The 19,324-nt window shown below is 34.6% G+C and overlaps 1 protein-coding gene across 9 annotated transcripts in view; it reads right to left on the bottom strand.

The window, feature by feature from the left end:
* Positions 1-550: 550 nt before the first annotated feature.
* Positions 551-19,324, bottom strand: part of CBLB (Cbl proto-oncogene B) — a 211,434-nt gene continuing 192,660 nt past the window's right edge. For 5 of the 9 annotated variants that reach the window (XM_019742954.2, XM_074332483.1, XM_074332489.1 and 2 more), the window contains exons 17-18: positions 18,211-18,330; positions 3,905-4,302 (exon numbers count right to left, since the gene is read on the bottom strand). In XM_019742954.2, the coding sequence (XP_019598513.1) occupies positions 4,043-4,302; positions 18,211-18,330 (380 nt within the window). In that variant the 3' untranslated portion in view covers positions 3,905-4,042. Of the gene's footprint in view, positions 4,303-18,210; positions 18,331-19,324 lie in introns of all 9 variants that reach the window. The other 4 variants (XM_019742951.2, XM_019742952.2, XM_019742953.2 and 1 more) reach the window with 2 other exon arrangements.

Raw genomic sequence — 19,324 nt, 5'->3', positions numbered from 1 at the left:
ATAAATTATGTACAGCATTTATTGTATTGGAATTACTAATGTGTATCTCCCATTTAATTGTGTGTGCTTTAAGGGTATAATTTTACTAAGCATGGGATTTTGCATGTACCATTACTTTCACAACATTCTGTTATGGTTCTTGATATAAAAGTAGTTCTTCACATTGTTATCTCCATTGTTCTCTCCCCACTACACACTGGCCAGTAACAAATTAGAAAAATCAATTTAGAGAACAGATGTTACTGCTGATTAGGAGTTATCAAGTATATGGTATGTCATCATTCAGCCTTTCCCAGATATGGTATTTCCTACTTGGAACCTTAATATAACTTTGACTTTCAATTCTAACACATGGGAGTAGCTTGACTATGCAAATATCTTCAAATGATATGGTTTTGGGATTTGATAAATCATCTGGGGTGGGTACTTTGCATTATTTGGTCCAGTTAGCTCTTAAATGTCTTTTGCTTAACATGAAGAAAAATTACAACATAGAAATGCTCTGAAAGAAATGTTGTGTTCATTTGAAAAATAAAATACCAACTCTGCATTTAGTTAATTCATTTTATAAAATACCTTAAAAGAACAGATAAAGTACTTGAATTTACATAATAACCAGAATTGAAAAAGGATGCATAAAATATAAATTAATTGAACACATAACTATTTTGCCACATTAGACAAGTTTTAAAAAGGCATTTAAAAAAAATAAAATAGTAATGGGGAAGAAAACCCTTCACTCTATTGCTGTCTTTTTCTGGAAACTTTTGCTAGAAGCACTAAAATTCCAGGTTAACAGGCAGTACCTGTATTGTTGAAAACATACTGCAATTTGCTTCCAAATCTGTCAGCTTAAGAAAAATAATCAAAATTTTAACCAGGTTAGATAGTTCAGTGCAAATTAAAGCTTCAAGTTGAAAATCTGAAAGGAAAAATAATGTCCAAACTGTAGAAAATGCTTCTGGAACTGAAAAAAAAATTCACATTATGAAATCTTTGCAAGTATTCTTTTGTGTGAAATGTTAACAAATGGGACGTTGGAAGTTGCAATTAGGGCTCTATTATGAAGATTATTTGCAATGTGGGCAAGGGAAATGGACAGGGTCATCTTTGTTGAAAGAGTTCAAGTTAACCATAATAAGCACTGCTCTGATTCAATTCCAGAAAATTTGGCTGGGCTCTTACAGACAACATCAAGCGGGAAAAAGTTTATGGAGATTCATTTACTTGACTGTCATTGACAATAAGTACTTCTACTCCCAGGACATGTTGCAGGGTGGGGGAGGTTAATGTTAGCCATGATTTGTTTTAATTATTAGGGATTATATAACATACTGGCTTAAAAAATAATCGTATTACCCAGTCTTGACAAATGAGAGGAATGTCTAACTTTTTGGATTACAGTGAAACCCAGTCTGGATCATTTCCAACCATTAATGGGCAGTCACTGTTATAATGAAAAATATTTTTAATTATCTCCTTAAATTTTTTTCTTTGAGTTTGGTAAGTCATAGGTAATGGGTAGCAATGGGTTTTTCATGACAGTGTTTGATAGAGTCCCTCTTTCCGTTCCATTCTGTACAAGTGTTTGATTCATTGTTTTTAATGATAAACTAATGGTTGCCATTGAGTACAAGATGCAGAGAGATTTTGGTGGAGGCTAGTAGGTGTTCTTTGCAAAATAGATTTAAAAATATTTTTCAGGTGTAAATTTATTGTATCATCATCCTTCTAATTCTCACTGGAGAATTTTCACACATCATTTGAAAACTGTTTGAATAACAGTGTACTGCTTTCTAACATTTGTATTTTACACCATTCCATAATCTATTAAGTCTGTCATAACAATGTTATCAAATAAAGTGGAAACTTTTGGCTTTTAGACTGTACCTGTGATCAGCGAGTCATAAAAAAGCCAAAATATACAGTGCTATTCCAACGTGACATCAGAAACTGATAAAACAAGTGAAAAACCATGATGACATAACATGGAGTTCATAAAGCAATGGAGAATTAGCCAATATAATTTTAAAATGTGTGAAAAAAAACAAACAAAACTGCACTCATATCTCTAACTCACAGGGAGAACATCTAAGGCAAATTAAAAATTCCCTTCCAGGGACATTAATCAGCTCAGACTCACCTGAAGAAATTAAAACACAAGCACAAACTATCCAAGACCTGACTCTTCAAGTACCTCGTATCATTATAGCAAAACTGTCAAGGGCATGTGTCGCTTTGCAAAGGAATGCATCGGTTCCCCTCCCAGGTTAACGTGGCGACCACACAAGTCTTGAACAGCACTACTTTTTGTGGGATCTGATGGATGTTTGGTCATGTCCTGTGAAGTCCTGAAGAGAGGCTCACTATCAGATGTATCTTTTTATATCACACTGCGTGTGAAGGAAGGAGTGGCAGAAACATGCACAACCCTGCAATTAGTCCATATTTAGAACACCTTCTGTGGGTGCAGACATTTTATACAGACCTGGTTTTGTCTCATTCCTCCACTAACTTCTCACAAGAAAAGCAAAAACTGCCTGAAAATTCTGAAGCTTTGGTGGAAACCTTCCAGGTTTTGTTCATCAGAGACTTTACCATTGAAAGTGCAGATAAAGAATTACAAAACATATTGAACTCAGCTTGCGGCAGTTTGTGCTTTAAAAACAGCGCCGAGCACATCACAGATGCTCAATAAATATTTGTAGATTTATTAAAAGTATTAACACGGTTTCTGAAGAACCAACCTCCATTTTGCAAAAAAGGCAAAACTATATAAATTTCTTTCACCTGACTAGATGGAGCTATGTGAAGCAATGAGAGAATCTAAAAATTAAATAGGAACTGTAATTTGATGGCAGAGAGAAAATTAAGAATTTTGCAAAACAAACATTGCCACAGTAGCGTTAGCACTTAACAGTGCATCAAAGATTTAATGTTTCTGCTGCAATATGAACTGGTTCCTAAACCTGTTAGGGACCTGAGTAATCACTCAAATAGGAAATGAACTCTATTCTACTTTAGAAGAGGTCTGACCATAATTTTATTTGAAAATTATTAATATACTTCAGGGAGACGGCCCTCTTATTCACTATCCTTAAAGTAATGCAGGCACACGGGACCTCATTATATAACTTTAAAAGGCATAGTCATGTGCAAGTGTATTTCTCCCACATCTGCAGTAGTTGCTTTCTAATATTTTAGGTTTTTACAGTCGTGACACCCCTGGGATGACAAAGATGAGAATATGGAAGATAAAAGATCCCCAAACTTACACTAAAAAGGGAAGCTCCTCTATATTATATGAAAACCTCTTACAAAAGGCAGTTCACTGACAAAAAAAAATGCTTTATACATTCAGATTTTCCCCATCTCTCAAAAGCAATGGTTTCCAAAAAAGACTCAGTAGTGAAGGCCACACATTTTTTTTTTTTGCATTAGTTTGATACGTTGAAAATCAGAACCCTTAAAGCATCTTGTAAATGGGAGAAATGGAATTGGACCTGGGTGGCGGGATGGGGGTGTGATGGGTGAGATCAAAATGAAATGAACGTGATTCAGCTGTTGACGTGGACAGCAAGGGAGTTGGTGGGAAATGTTACAGCAGACCTGACCACTCTACAAAGGGTCTGTCAAGAACACAGTACAAGTATCAAAAAACAACAACAACAAACAAACAAACAGAAAAACCACCCAAAAAACCAAAAACAAAACTCAAAACAAACTGCAACTTTGTCAACTTGTAAACAAGGAAAAGCATTTCACAGATTCAAAGTTCAAGGGAAGTAAACGTCTTTAAATTATTTTTGTCAGTTCGACCCTGATTTAAACGTATGGCTAGCAAAAGTAAGGAAGCCGCAGCTGCTGACATCCTGAGCAAGCAGCTGTCTTCTGAGAAGCAGCCTTTCCAAGCCTCTTTCGGTCAAGATGCCACGTGAGGAGGAGACACCCTCTCTGCTGAATTCCACTGTACTTCTCTCCTTTCCATAGTCCTGGAATATTCACCGATAGCTCTACACCTGGGTGTCTATGCTCCTGGCTGCTATAGGTTTAGACGCGGGGAGACTGGAGGCGGGAAGGCAAATTCTCGGAGGATGCTACGGGCCACCTCAACATTATTCTGGGCTATCTCTAAGGCTCTCTTCACCTCTTCAAAGGCATAACCCTCTCCCATTAGTTTTGCAATTTTTGCATCAACGTTTTCCAGTGCCGCCTCAGGCCCATGGGGTTTTCTGTGGTGGATTTCCGGTGCAGTCCTGCGGGGTCGTGGTTTAGGAGGTCTAGCTGGTGCTTGTGAACCATCTGTTTAGATTTTAAAGAGAAATATCATTTACATAATGAGATTAAAATAGACATAATAACTAGTATGATCTCATTTTATATGAAAACCTCTTTTTCATTATCTCTACAAATAAATCCTTTTTACGTTTTTATATACTATTGTAGGGTTGGTTATATTGTCCTCATTTTGAACATTAGAAAACTGAGATAGAATGTGTTGGAACTTTGATAAATTAACACAAATGTATCCCCAATTCCGCATATTACTCTTCGAGACATATGGAATGAGATACAGAAGAAAACAATAAAACCTGTCTGAAAAAGAAAGGTTTTCACGCTGGCACTACAGCTCAGACTTACTTACCAGGTGGAGGAACTTGCTTGGGAAGAAACTCTGTTACAAGCTCATAGATACTCCTGGCAGAACACCTGCTCCAGACCCTCCAACCCACCCATGTCACCGCAGAACTGCTGAGAATCATGCTTTGTAGTGTTTCTGCCTTTCTGATTTTTTTCAAGTTAATAATGCTGTAAAATGATGCCTTACTGATACCAAGGTTGGGGGAAAAAAGAAAAGAGTAGATGCTTCGAGTCTACTGTTAGTCGCTGGGCTGAACAAGAAGTGCTTTGCTCAAATACTTTATCCAGATTCCAACATGGGAAGTCTTGCTTGAGAAAAAGCAAAGTCGGCAGAAACAAGAGCAGGGGCCAGATGGGTTCCAGATCAGCCCCCTCAGGATAATAGTCTCTCAGAGTTAAATCAAATGACATTAGTGCCCATGAATGGAAGATAGTCTTATTAAGAGTAAAGAAAATTCATTACAGGCCATCACCCCATACACATCACCAGGTCACGGGCTAGTAATTTGAGAGGGCATTTTTATCATGGATTTCCTTATGTCTGATTTGGTACTTTAATATTTTTAAAAATCTAGGCTTCTGACATAAAACTAAAATTATCAAATTTATGCCATGAAATACCGTAAGACTATGTAGACATCAACATTTATTTAATATTTTTCTTAAGACCACAGACAAATGCCAAATGATAAATCCAAGGACACAGATAAGTATTAATAAATGAGGAAGGTGAGGCCAGAATCCAAATGCCTCCTGACTCCTGTCCCTCCCGGTCTCTGCTGCCTTGCCACATCTCCCATTAGTTTCAGGAGATACTGTAAATGGGTATTTTCACTAATAATCAAATCTAAATCATAAAAAGTTATCGGATGCATTATTTCATGTTTTTCTAAGTATGCAATTTTTCTATGAAATGCCAACTGGTAAAAAAACATCATTCTAGTCACAATTCTAGCAGTATCAATACACTATGCATAAAATAAAAGCATCCAGGATAAAAATGCTTTTTTACACCAAATTGGAAAATAGTCTTACTTTTACTTATTTTTTTTATTTCTTATAGGATAATGCCCAGTTCGGAAAAAAAAATATGGTGGTAGATAAAACTTATTAAATTATGCTCATACACAAGAACATATTAATTCCTGGTTCTTGTTAAGTCTGTATTTTTTCTTGCATTTGTAACTGAACATCTCAAATTATTATGGTCTGCTAAATTTCCTTTTTTTACCAGGTTTTGAGGTTCCAGTTTTCTATTAAGTCTTTCCATTTTGTCATGCAGAGATGGACAATAAATTATACTTTGCTTCTAATCATTTCCAAAAAACTATCAGAAATTCTAGCAAGCCTTTCCTTAATCAATTCCCACAGAATCAATACACTGAAATCTCATCTATTCTGATTTCCGTAAGAAAAGAATCTAGACCTAAATATAAGTCTTAAATTTCTTGTAATCTGCTGGAAATTTTCTGAGGTTTGCTAATGTTATTTTGTTTCTGTCCAAAATACTGAGAAGGGCACATAAATGTGAAGCATGTGTGAAAAGCACAGCTATGTATACACACTACTGACATGGGAGGGTACTCTGGAAGCCAGAGACACATCAAATATAACCGTCATGAAGTCTCAGGACTTAAAGATTTTAGATTATTAATAAACACATGTATCTTTGATCTTGGTAGATGACATTTAAAAAGATGGCACCTATTAAAAACCCCAAAAAACATACCTACCTGTGAGGCTACTATAATTAATACTCGCCAAATGCAGTGGAATTTAGATGGCTAATTTTATTTAAGAGAAAGCTATTCTTTACTTGGAAAAAAATAAATAGTACACATAACCTAAGTTACCAGGGATACACACACACATTATGATCAAATCAAAATTCTAGTTAGAGTAATGAAAATATCTCTCTTATCCTGGAACTGGTATTTTTTTTGCATTCAAAATATATCTGACACAGCAACTAGAGAAAATGATTTAAACAACCTCTAGAAGAAATCATGACAGATTTTGAAGACATTTTTAGATATTTAAAAAAACCTTGAAGCAAAAAAAACCCCAAAACCTTCTTGAAGCAACTATTTATCTTTTTTTGATAGATTCCTCCTTTAAATCCAGAATTCATAGCTCTTAGCTCATTTAATTTTAGTCCTCATTGCCCTAATTCAAAATCTATTTCACCAAAATGATGCTAAGATCTCTACAGAATCTTACAAGTGCTTAGAAGTTGAACTGTATCATGTATTAAGAGCCTACAAATGGAAGTAAAATGGAATCTGTGTTGTAACTTTTGCCACCAGTTATATATAAGTTTCTACATATCAGTGAATATTTAATTTGGAATATGTTAATTTTTTTGTTAGATTGTTTTGGTCAGATGCATCTCAGTTTGGCTACTAAGATTTTGAGGGACCGTGAGATAAGCAATTTACTTTTAGTATTCTCACTTTCCAAATCTACTTTTTCATTTCCATTTTTAGAGGTATTCATCCTGTCTCAGGAAGTATGCAAATTAATTCATGGTATGCTCAGTGTATGTGCTGAGGAAACCATTAAACAAAAAGGACAATGAATTCACAGTGATAACTGCTATACTCAAAACAGCAATTACTGTAAATGAAGAGGTATGTCTGAGAAGTATGGAAGAGGAAAAAACATGGAATTTGTTGTTAGTGCCAATTCTATAGAAAGTGCTTAAGCAAGATATTAACAAGCAAGATGTTAAAAGCTGAATAATGAAGCCATTTTAAAGAAAAACAAAAACATTTGCATGCTGATCATTATAGCAAATAGCTTAAAACCAATCCCTCTTTGTATACATGTCTTCACAAAGCTCACGAGGCAGCCTTCACTGTCCCCACTTGTTCTTTCTCCGTGTCTAAAAGTAGGAGACACCACTTCCTTATTCACTTTAGGACGTGGGAACTAGAAGGCAGCAATGAAACAACATACAACTATCTCATAGTTCCCCTAAAGTTATTATATTGTCATTTTGTAATACATCGGCATGACTACGGAATTTTACCAGCTCTATGGGAATTTCTGTACCTGGCCAAATGTCATCCTTAAAAACACTGGAAGGGCATGCATTTATTCTAGTATTTTTAAACTCCTATGATCAAAGGCAACAACACCAAAGTAAGTACATGTTAATATAAATAGCACATTTTCCTGGAGCACCAGTTTTACTCAAGGGTGTGAGAATGCTAATATTTTTTAATATTGAAATGAATACAGACATACTGAGGAATACGATGCAAAATTTGCATACATTTTTGAGATTACACAGACGTCGAAGCAATTTCACACATGTGATTGTTCACTTTTAGTTAAAGCCTTAGTCCCTGTGTTGTTAACTCTGGTGTGGAGAAAGATTTGAGAAGCACTGGTTTAAGGGTAAATCTGGATGCAATTTTCATTTTCTGAACTTTAAAGAGAAGAGACATAAAGTCCTAGGTGGCATGGGAATCAGCCTGCTGAAAGCATGGTTACAATAATGCCTCGAGTGACTACTTTATGCAATGCATTCTAAATGAGGGCAGTATCATCCCGACAGGTCCATGACGGACAAAAAAGATCTTAGATGCTAACAGGGTTTGTGGCTCTCCTAAGGGCCACAGAGAGATGTAGTATATGTGTGGCATTCAACTTTCATTGTTGCAGGGGGGCAGGATTGAATAGGGGAAGCAAGGCCTAAAAAGGCCCTTAGGCAGACTATGATTTAAAAAAAGAAAAAGAAAAAAAAAAAGGTGAGACACACTGCTGTCTGTCTGCATCTCCAGGAGTGGATGGTACTTCCACTGCAGTGGCTAACAAACTATTCTACCACAAGAGGTCCTTACTGAGTTTCCCAGAAAATAAGACCTAACCGGATAATCAGCTCTCATGCATCTTTTGGAGCAAAAATTAACATAAGACTCAGTCTTATTTTACTATAAGACCTAGAATATAATATAATTAATATAATATAATATAATATAATATAATATAATATAATATAATATAATATTAGTAATATAATATACCAGGTCTTATATTAATTTTTGCTCCAAAAGACGCATTAGAGCTGATTGTCCAGCTAGGTCTTATTTTCGGGGAAACATGGTATTACTTCCTTCATTATCTAACGTTTGATGGGTTTTATTTATTGATGTTTTTTAGTCCCTATTTTCAAAGATGTGTCTAATAAGCAAATGTCATCATACTGATGAATACATTTTCCTATTTCTATTAATGTTTATTAAGTTTTATTTATAATAGCTACAACACCAAGTTTCTATGTTTCTAGACAAAAGCAAAGGTATTTCATGTGTTAGTTTTCTTGCATATAAAGTTAGGGTTTCTGTTTAAATGACTTTTAAACAGACTGACTTTTAAACTGACTTTTAAAATATTAAATAGTATTTGAGAATACATAAAAATGATGGACTATCATACCATCATTTAAAATTACACTTATTTTAAAAATTTAATGATGTAAGGTACTTCCGATACTATGTTAAATGGAATGGAGACAGGACTGACACACTGAAGAGAAAACAGAAGGAGGTACTGTAAAGTGGCAATAATGCTCCTTATAGACGACAAGGTTAGAGGTGACTTCCCCCCCACCCCATTCTTTTTATTCTACAATGTGTATGTACTACTTACATACTTAGAAAAAAAAATTGCCTTAGATTCTGTCTCCTAATCTTCCAGGTCTGATCAGCTCAAGGATCTAAGATGGAGAAGCAGATTGATTTTGCTGCTATAAAGAGTATAGAAAGCCACATAGTGAGTGGATTCCTAATGTCAGGTGAAAAATGATCAGAATTCAGGTTTTGAGATCACTAGTACAGTTTCACAATTCTAATAACATCTCCCATCACTTTGTCATTGGAACTATTCCTTTCCTACTGTCTTTATTTGATTTTATCATTGGGCATCTCCAAAATCAGTTTAGCAATCATTGTTAAATGCATGTACAATTAAGAAAAAAATTTTTTTCAATTACAATTGACATTCAATATTATATTAGTTTCAGGTGTACAACATAGTGATTAGAAATGTATGTAACTTACAAAGTGATCAACCAGACAAGTATGATACACATCTGACAACATACATAGTTATTACAATATTATTGACTATATTCCCTATGCTGTACTTCACATCTCTGACTGTTTTCATAACTGGCAAGTTGTATTTCTGAACACCTTGACTCTCTTCAAACAGCTCACCAACCACCTCTTATCTGAAAACCATCAATTTGTTCCCTGCATCTATGAGTTTGCTGCTGTTTGTTTTTTAGATTCCACATGTAAGTGAAATAATATGTATTTGTGTTTCTCTGTCTGACTTATTTCACTTAGCATAATACTGTCCATGTCACAAATGGCAAGGTTTTATTCTTTTTCTGGCCAAGTATATTCCATTGTATATATGTGCCAAATCTTTATCCATTCCTATACTGATGGACACTTAGGTTCTTTCCATATCTTGGCTACTGTAAATGATGCTGCAATGAACATAGGGGTGCACATATATTTTCAAATTAGTGTTTTGGATTTCTCCGGACAAATACTCAGAAGTGGGATTGTTGGGTCATAGGGTAGTTCCATTTTTAACTTTTTGAGGAACCTCCATACTATTTTCCATAGTGGCTGCAGCAATTTACAATCCAGCAGTGCATTAAGGGTTCCCTTTTCTCCACATCCTCACCAACAGTTGTTATCTGTTAATTTACTGATGATAGCCATTCTTACAGGTGTGAGGTGATATCTCATTGTGGTTTTAATTGGCATTTCCCTGATGATTAGTGATGTTGAGCTTCCTTTCATGTGTCTAGTGGCCATCTGTAGTCCTCTTTGGAGAAATGTCTATTCATGTACTCTGCCCATTTTTAAAAAATCAGATTGTTTGTTCTTTTGGTATTGACTTGTATGAATTCTTTACATATTTTGGATATTAACCCCTTCTCAGATGGATCATCAGCGAGTATCTTCTCCCATTCAGTAGGTTGTCCATTTTTTTGATGGTTTCCTTCACTGTGCAGAAACCTTTTAGTCTGATGTAGTCCTATTTGTTTATTACTTTGTTTCCCTAGCCCGAGGAGACTATTAAAAAAAAAATTACTAAGAGCAGTGTCAAAGAGTTTACTACCTATGTTTTCCTCTAGGAGTTTTATGGTTTCAGGTCTTACATTTAAGTCTTAAATCCATCTATTAAATATACAAGAGTGTATTGTTGTATATGGTGTAGAAATTGATAGTTTCATTTGTTTGTATGTATCTATTTGGTGTCCCCAACACCATTTATTGAAGAGACTGTCTTTACCCCATTGTATATTCATGTCTCCTTTCTCACAGATTAATTGACCATATAGGAGTGGGTTTATTTCTGGTCTCTCTTTTCAGTTCCATTGATCTATGTGTTTATTTTTATGCCAGTATCATGCTGTTTTGGTCATACTGCAGAGTTTGCTACCAGATAGCATGATGTCTCCAACTTTGTTCTTTTTTCTTCTTGGTCTGTGGCTTTTTTGCTTCCATATAAATTTGAGGAGTATCTATTCTAGTTCTGTGAAAAATGTCATTGGTATTTTGAAAGAGATTGCACTGAATTGGTAGATTGCTTTAGGTAGTATGGACATTTTAACAATATTAATTCTTCCCATCCATTAGCACAGTACATGCTTCCATTTATTTGTATCTTCGATTTTTCTTCAGTGTCTTACAGTTTTCTGAGTACAGGTCATGGTTAAATTTATTCCTAGGTACTTTGTTTTCGATGCAATTGTAAATGGGATTGTTTTCCTAAATTCTCTGATAATTATTGACGTATAAAAATGCAACAGATTTCTGAATATTCATTTTGTATTCTGATACTTTACTGAACTTACTTATTATTTCTAATAGATTTTGGCGGAATCTTGAGGGTTCTTTATATAGAGTATCATTTCATTTGCAAATGAATTTTAGATCTTCTCCAATTTGGATGTCAATTTCTTCTCTTGTCAGATTGCTGGGACTAGGACTTCCAATACTACGTTGAATAAAGAAGGCAGTGGGCATCCTAGTCTTGTGCTTGATCTTAAGAGAAAAAGCTTTCATCTTTTCACTGTTGAATATGTTAGCTGTGGAATTGTATATATGCCTTTATTACGTTGAGGTATGTTCCCTCTAACCCCACTTTGCTGAGAGTTTTTGTTAAGCAAGTATGTTGGATTTTGTCAAATGCTTTTTCTGTATCTATTGATATCATCATCTGATTTTTATCCTTCATTTTTATTACCTGGTGTATCATGTTAATGATTTGTGGATATTAAATCAGCCTTGCATGCCAAGAATAAATCCCACTTGATCATGGTGTATGATTATTTTAACGTACTGTTGGATGCAGTTTGCTAATATTTTGTTGAGGATTTCTACATTTGTGTTCATCGGGTATATGGGCCTATAAATTTTTTTTCTTTTTTTGTCTCTTTTTGTTCAGTGTCTTTGTCTGGTTTTGGTATGAGGCTGAGGCTGGCCTCATAAATGAGTTTGGGAGCCTTCCCTGTTCAATTTTTTAGAATAGTTTGTGAAGAATAGGTATTTATTATTCATTGACTGTTTGGTAAAATCTACCTGTGAACCCATTGGGTCCAGGTTTGTTGGGATTTTTTTGATTACTGATTCGATTCTGTTAGGAGTTACTGGTTTGTTCAGATCTTCTGTTTCTTCCTGATTCAGCCTTGGAAGATTCTGTTTCTAGAATTTATCCATTTCTTCCAGGTTGTCCAATGTGTTGGCATATAATTAACTGTTCACAGTATTTTCTTATAATCCTTTGTATTTCTGTGGTGTCAGTTGTCACTTCTTTTCATTTCTCATTTTATTTATTTGGACCCTCTCTCTATTTTTCTTGATGAGTCTGACTAAGGTGTATCAATTTTATTAGTGTTTTCAAAGAACAAGTCTTGGTTTCATTGATCTTTACTGTTTTTTTTTTGTTTGTTTGTTTTTTTGTTTTGTTTTTTAAAGACTCTTTCATTTATTTCTACTCTGATCTTTATTATTTCCTTCCTTCTGCTCACTTTGGGCTTTGTTTGGTCTTTTTATCTAGTTCTTTTAGGTAGGTGTAAGGTTAGATTATTTGGGATTTTTGTTTCTTGAGGTAGGCCTGTATTGCTATGAATTTCTCTCCAAAACTGCTTTGGGTGTGTTCCATCGATTTTGGGTTGTTGTGTTTTCATTTTCATTTGTCTCCAGATATCTATTGATTTCTTCTTCCTTGATCCCATTGTTAACCCATTCACTGCTTAGTAGAACATTATTTATCCTCCAGAAGTTTGTATATTTTTCAGTTTTCTTTCTGTAACTGAATTTTAGTTTCATACCATTGTGATCAAAGAAGATGCTTGATGGGATTTCGGTCTTCTTAAAATTATGGAGACTTATTTTGTGACCTAACATATGGTCTATCCTAGAAAAGGGTCTGTGTGCACTTGAAAGAAAATACATATTCTGCTTCTTTGGGGTAAAATGTCCTAAAATTATCAGTTAAGTCCTCTGTTCTAATGTGTCATTTAACGCCACTCTCTCCTTGTTGATTTTTTGTCTGCATGATCTGTCCATTGATGTCGAAGAGGTGTTAAAGTCCCTATTACTCTTTTACTGTGGCTCTCTCCCTCATGGCCATCAATATTTGCTTTATGTATTTAGGTATTCTATTCCTATGTTGGGTTACATCCTCTTGTTGGATTGATTCCCTTATCACTAAGAATGCCCTACTTTGTCTCTTGCTATAGCCATTGTTTTCAAGTCTATTTTGTCTGATACAAGTATTGCCACCCCAGTTTGTTTTTCATTTCCATTCGCATGAAATAACTTTTTCCATCCCTTTCAATCTGTGTGTGTGTTTTTCATTTGAAGTGGGTCCCTTATAGGCAGCATACTGTTATGTACGGATCCTGTTATTTTATCCATTCAGCCACGCTGTGTCTTTAGAGTGGAGCATTTAGTCTATTTACATTAAATTTATTGACAGTTATTGCTATTTTATTGTTTTCTGATTGTTTTTGTAGTTCTTTTCTCTTCCTTTCTTATTCTTTTTATGTTGATGACTTTCTATAGTGTGTTTGGATTCCTTTCTCTGTATTTCTTGTGTATCTCTTGTAGATTTTTGGTTGGTGGTTAGCACGCGCTTCATATGTGAAGCTACGGTTCTAGCAGTTTAAGTTGATGGTTGCTTAAGTTTGAAGACAGTCTAAAATCACTACCATTTTTACAAACCCTTTCCAGTCTGTTTTATTATTTTTTACTTTTTTGTGTATGTGTTTGTATCACTTAATTTATTGTTGTAATTCGACATGATCTTCCTACTTTTGTGATTTAACTTTTGCACTAGCTTTATAGTTGGTTAATCCACTGCTTTCACTAGGTGAGAATTTGTCAATGAGAAATTTTTTTCTTTCCTATATGTTCTTATTCCTATTTCTGATAGTTTTTTAAAGAAGTCCCTTTAACATTTCTTGTAATAATGGTTTAATGGTGATGAACCCTTTTAGCTTTTACTTGTCTGGGAAATTATTTCTCTCTCCTTTGGTTCTATAATAAATGACAGCCTTGCTGGATAGAGTAATCTTTGTTATAGACCTTTACTGTTTTATACTTTGAATATTTTGTGTCACTCCCTTCTGTCCTGCAAACTTTGCTGAAAAATCAGCTGACAGTTATATATAAGGAGGTCCCATAAGACTAATTGCTTTTCTCTTGCTACTTTTTTTTTTTTTTTTTAAGAGTTTATTGGGGAAGGGGAACAGGACTTTATTGGGGAACAATGGTCAAATTGTTGTCCTTTCAATCTTAGTTGTGGGGGGTTCTGTTCAGCTTCAAGTTGTTGTTCTTTCAGTCTTAGTTGTGGAGGGCGCAGCTCAGCTCCAGGTCCAGTTGCCGTTGCTAGTTGCAGGGGGCACAGCCCACCATCCCTTGCGGGAGTCGAACCGGCAACCTTGTGGTTGAGAGGACAGGCTCCAACCAACTGAGCCATCCGGGAGGCAGCTCAGCTCAAGGTGCCGTGTTCAATCTTAGTTGCAGGGGGCAGAGCCCACCATCCCTTGCGGGACTCGAGGAATTGAACTGGCAACCTTGTGGTTGAGAGCCCACTGGCCCATGTGGGAATCGAACCGGCAGCCTTCGGAGTTAGGAGCACGGAGCTCTAACCGCCTGAGCCACCGGGCCGGCCCCTCTCTTGCTACTTTTAACATACTGTCTTTGTCTTTAATCTCTGGCATTTTCATTATGATGTATCTTGTTGTGGGCCTTTTTGGATTTATCTGCACTTCCTAGTTACACTTTATAACTATATAAATTGTTATGTAAAGCTTATATAGAGGAAGATAATATATATATTTAAAATACTTAGCATAGCATTTGGCCCACAGTATGTGCTTAACCAATTTTAAAAACGATTGTTTTCTACATAATCTCTAAACTTATTTAGTATTTCAGTGATAACACTTGGGATCAAGTGACATCAAGAGTCTTAGAATACTGATTTTCTCAACTATGTCTGAGAATTAAAATAAAACACAAATTTAACTGATCAAAAGAAATCTCAAACACATCATCATTATGATTTTGTTATTCTAAGTTGGATCAATTGATTTGGAATTCATTTATGTTATAAACTTGAATTGTTGCCACTATGGATACACTATCTAATTTTAGAAGGACATGTTTCAATACATACTTTTCACTAAATTACAAATAAATACATAAATCCTCACATATACTGTGGCAAGAAAAAACATTTCAGGTAAATGAACTTGAAAACTATAACAGGGAATTTCCTTTGTTGAAACACAATATCTTAAAACATCATGTCAGTAATACAGCACCCAATTCCAACCCTTGTGTGAAGTGAATCTATGATTTCCAATTGAGATCTTAATGGAGATAACTATAGAATATGTGGTATTAATATAAAGTTCATTCAATACTCAATTATTTTTCCTTTAAGCTAGTACAGAAAAAGTAGCATTGGAATTAATTGCTTTTATAATGAGGCCTCCCTTATTTTGTCGGTGTATTTGGCAATAAGATCTTTTATCAGTTACAAGCACAGTTAATACAAGTTATGTGCTAAAATTCTAGCTGAAAATCTAGCATTATTTTCAAGTGTTACCTTGAACTGCCCTCTAAACACTATGCATATGAAAAATCTCAAGCGCTAAGGATGCACTTCACCAGCATGAGTACACACACATACACATCATCATTATGACTGTTATTCGACTAGAAGCTGGATTCCCTGGGTTTTTAAAGAATAGTATTCAAACTGTAGTACATTATATCTTACAACAAGAGAGAGAAAACCTAACTGTAAAATGTGTAAAAACTCAAACATAGGTAGTAATAGACATGAACACCATATAAACAGTATATTCACATGAAGAAATAAGCAGATTACCAGCAAAAAAATGCCCCATATACAGATATATGTAAATCCACCTATTTCTGATTATCATTATGATATATTCATATCATTAAACATCAATTATTACATCTAAACAACTTTTAGGGGGAGAGGATTAAACATTTGGAAGGGTCTTTGTATATGTAGATACATATACATGTACACATCCTTCTTAGATAAGAGGATAAGGAAAGTATATTTAAATCAAATTATATTTTTAAATTATTTAGAAAGTCTTTTCATAGAAAGTTGATAAATAAGTCACTATCAGTCATTTAGATCATAATAAAACCAAGAGAAATTGAATTTATAATGTTCAGTAATTTTATCAGAGTCCTCAAGGGTCATCTTAAAAACGCCTTAATATTAGGTTGGTGCAAAATTAATTGTGGCTTTTGCACTTTTTAACCTTTTAAACTGCAATTACTTTTGCACCAACCTAATAAAAACACATTACTGCAAAACAGGGCTATTAGAATCCTAAAGGCACATAGCATCTGCTGTCAAGTTTTTGATGGAAAGACCTAATCCAGAAGGCAAACCCAGTCCCTCTGTTGGTGTGAAATAAACATGTGGACAGCGTGGGAGCCCTGGGAGCTGCATGCATGTGAGCAAATATCTTGTTGGAAAATGTATCTTATTTTCTGTGGTTTGACTATGTTTGTAAAGAGAGTTCAGGGAGTAGGTTGAAATAAATATTTGATGTTACAGTTAGTTAAAGGTCTCAGAGTAATAATCCGGACTATTTTATCACTCAAGTAAAAGCCAGTTCAGGCTTCTGGTAAATGCCTATTTGGGAATATTTCAACAAGGTCTGTGACTCAAGGTTTGTCCTTAAAATTTCCAGTGTAATGCTAAATCGGAATTCCTACCACTTGAAACCATATGTGAATGATGTTCCTCTGGGCTCTACAGCATTCACATATTATGGAGCGAACTGCAAAGAAGCTGTGAAAATAGAGCATTTTGGCCACAACTCTTCCCATAACTTGAGTAAATGTTTCTTTTAATCCAGAGTTTTTGGTACTGAATATTATTTTAAATCAGTCATGGTACTCTTCTTAAAGTTGTATTTTAACATTATTTTCTTAAGGGATTTGCTTCCTTCATTTACAAAGAGACTGTCAGATATTGTCTCTCCATCTTGACTTTCACATTTTTTTATCAATATGGAATTCTATCCTTTTGACTTGAACTACAGTATTTCATTGGCTACCCATGGAAATCTTGGAATCACTAGAAATAAATTGGTAAGATGGCATGGACCAAAATTTGAAAAGGCTAATAAAATTTTCTATGCTTTCCTGAGAAAGTGTTAAAACTTATAAAACTATAGAGGGATTTCAGCATCTCCCATGCATGTCATCAAGTATGTAAGAACTACTGTGTTGAGAATTCTGAAAACAGCTCATTATTTTGATTCAGAAGTTACAAGACATAGGGGTATCACTATTAACAACTCTTCTGCGAACTGAGGTTTGACCCTAAAAATAAAAAAAACAAAAATCTTGAAATGGTAAACAATATCTGCATAGGAAAAACTTCTGATGTTTACAATTATGAGATGAAATACTGTTCCTATTGCTCAAAAGATGTGTATGTTCTGCATAACACACACATCAGTAACTCTTCCTTCCTTCTACTCATCCAAAAAACACATCCTAGGCATTTTTCTAGACACATGGGGATACAGCAGAGAACCAAACAGTCTTATCTTCAAAGCATTAATACTCTAGCAGAAGAGATAGACAATCAAGCAAATAAGTGAACAAAATTTCAGGCAGCAGTGCAGGCTGTACAGAAAACTAAAGCCCAAGAAGGGGAAAGAACATAACTGTGTAAGGTGGTGGGGAAGCTAGTTTAGATATGGTGGTCGGGGAAAGCCTGCTGAAGAAGCAGAGCAGCAGCATTTCATTTAATGATTATAGTATGACTTGTATTGTCTCTTTTCTATGAGGCAATTTTGTAGGCACTCTCAAAATACAAGCTTTATAAGCATTTGCAAAGTGATAAAAGTACTTTTAGTCTGGCAGTGCTCATTAAATGGTATAATGAATAGAAAGGTACTCCAAAAAGCACTATACAAACGTAAGGTATTATTATTACTATTATTAGCCAACTCACCTGAAGATGAAGGAAGCTGATCATAGTCTTGTGATGTTCTATTGGATTTGACATTTTCACCTGGTAATCTCCTTGCAGGAGGCAAAGGAACTTGACCACTTGCTGGATCAAAAAAGGGATCTTGAAAATAATGGTAATTTTCAAATTAGAATGATTGTCTCTGCCAGTTAGCTGAAGAACAAATTCTAGAAATTCTCTATAAAGATCACAGTTTTTGAAAAAAATTAGAAAACTAATTTCAAGACTGACATTAACCATTTTTTGATCTGCCTGAATATTTTCTATTTATCACTTGCTCAAATATGCTCTTCTCATTTATTCCTAGACTACTTTCTAATACAGACTACTATGTAGTTTTATATTTTTTAGATCCTTTTTAATTATAAAATTGTTGGTAGAACTGCTGCTAATTTTTATTTTCTATCCCAATTTTTCCTGTACAATGAATACAAACTGTTGTAAAAGTAAAAAAAAGCAGGTGGTTGAATTTTGTCTATTAAGAATATTTCAAATCAATTAATGTCTCTGAGTAGTAGGCAGACATAATCTATAAAATGGCCTTACATTTTGGATTTGTGAAGATTAAATGAATTCATGTTATCTGAAATCTCCTGTATATAGGTGCTTTTAAAAAATGATACTACATGGGCATCATGTTAAAAATCACTGTTGTTAATTGGCTCACTGAATAGTAAATTCAATTGTTAAAAACTGTGCTATTATTAAGGTTTGAACACAGAGTAAAATGTGATTTTATTTTTTAGCACCTTTGCAGTCAGAGAGGGGGCAATCTGAAAACATAAATTGTAGACAAATTATTTAATTTCACTACTTCTAATGATATTTATTAACTGGAACTAAAGGCAGAAAAAGATTTTCTCGATGCTATGTACTAAATTGTTAGGACCATAAACTTAACTGGTTTAAAATTAGTAATACATGGTTTTAAATCTATAGAACTGCTTCCTGTTTTGAGTAGATGAATATTACCTATGCAATCTTTGGTTCACTGATAATTTATTTAGCCACTACTTCCATCTCAGGCTCCTCTGTTTTCCTCTCTCATATTACTTACTTTTATGTCTGCCAAGATCTCCAAAGGTACTACTGGAGG

The sequence above is a fragment of the Rhinolophus sinicus genome, linkage group LG01 (assembly GCF_036562045.2).
Source record: "Rhinolophus sinicus isolate RSC01 linkage group LG01, ASM3656204v1, whole genome shotgun sequence".
In the NCBI taxonomy this organism is placed as follows: Eukaryota; Metazoa; Chordata; class Mammalia; order Chiroptera; family Rhinolophidae; genus Rhinolophus; species Rhinolophus sinicus.
This window is presented reverse-complemented; position numbering and strand designations above follow the sequence as displayed.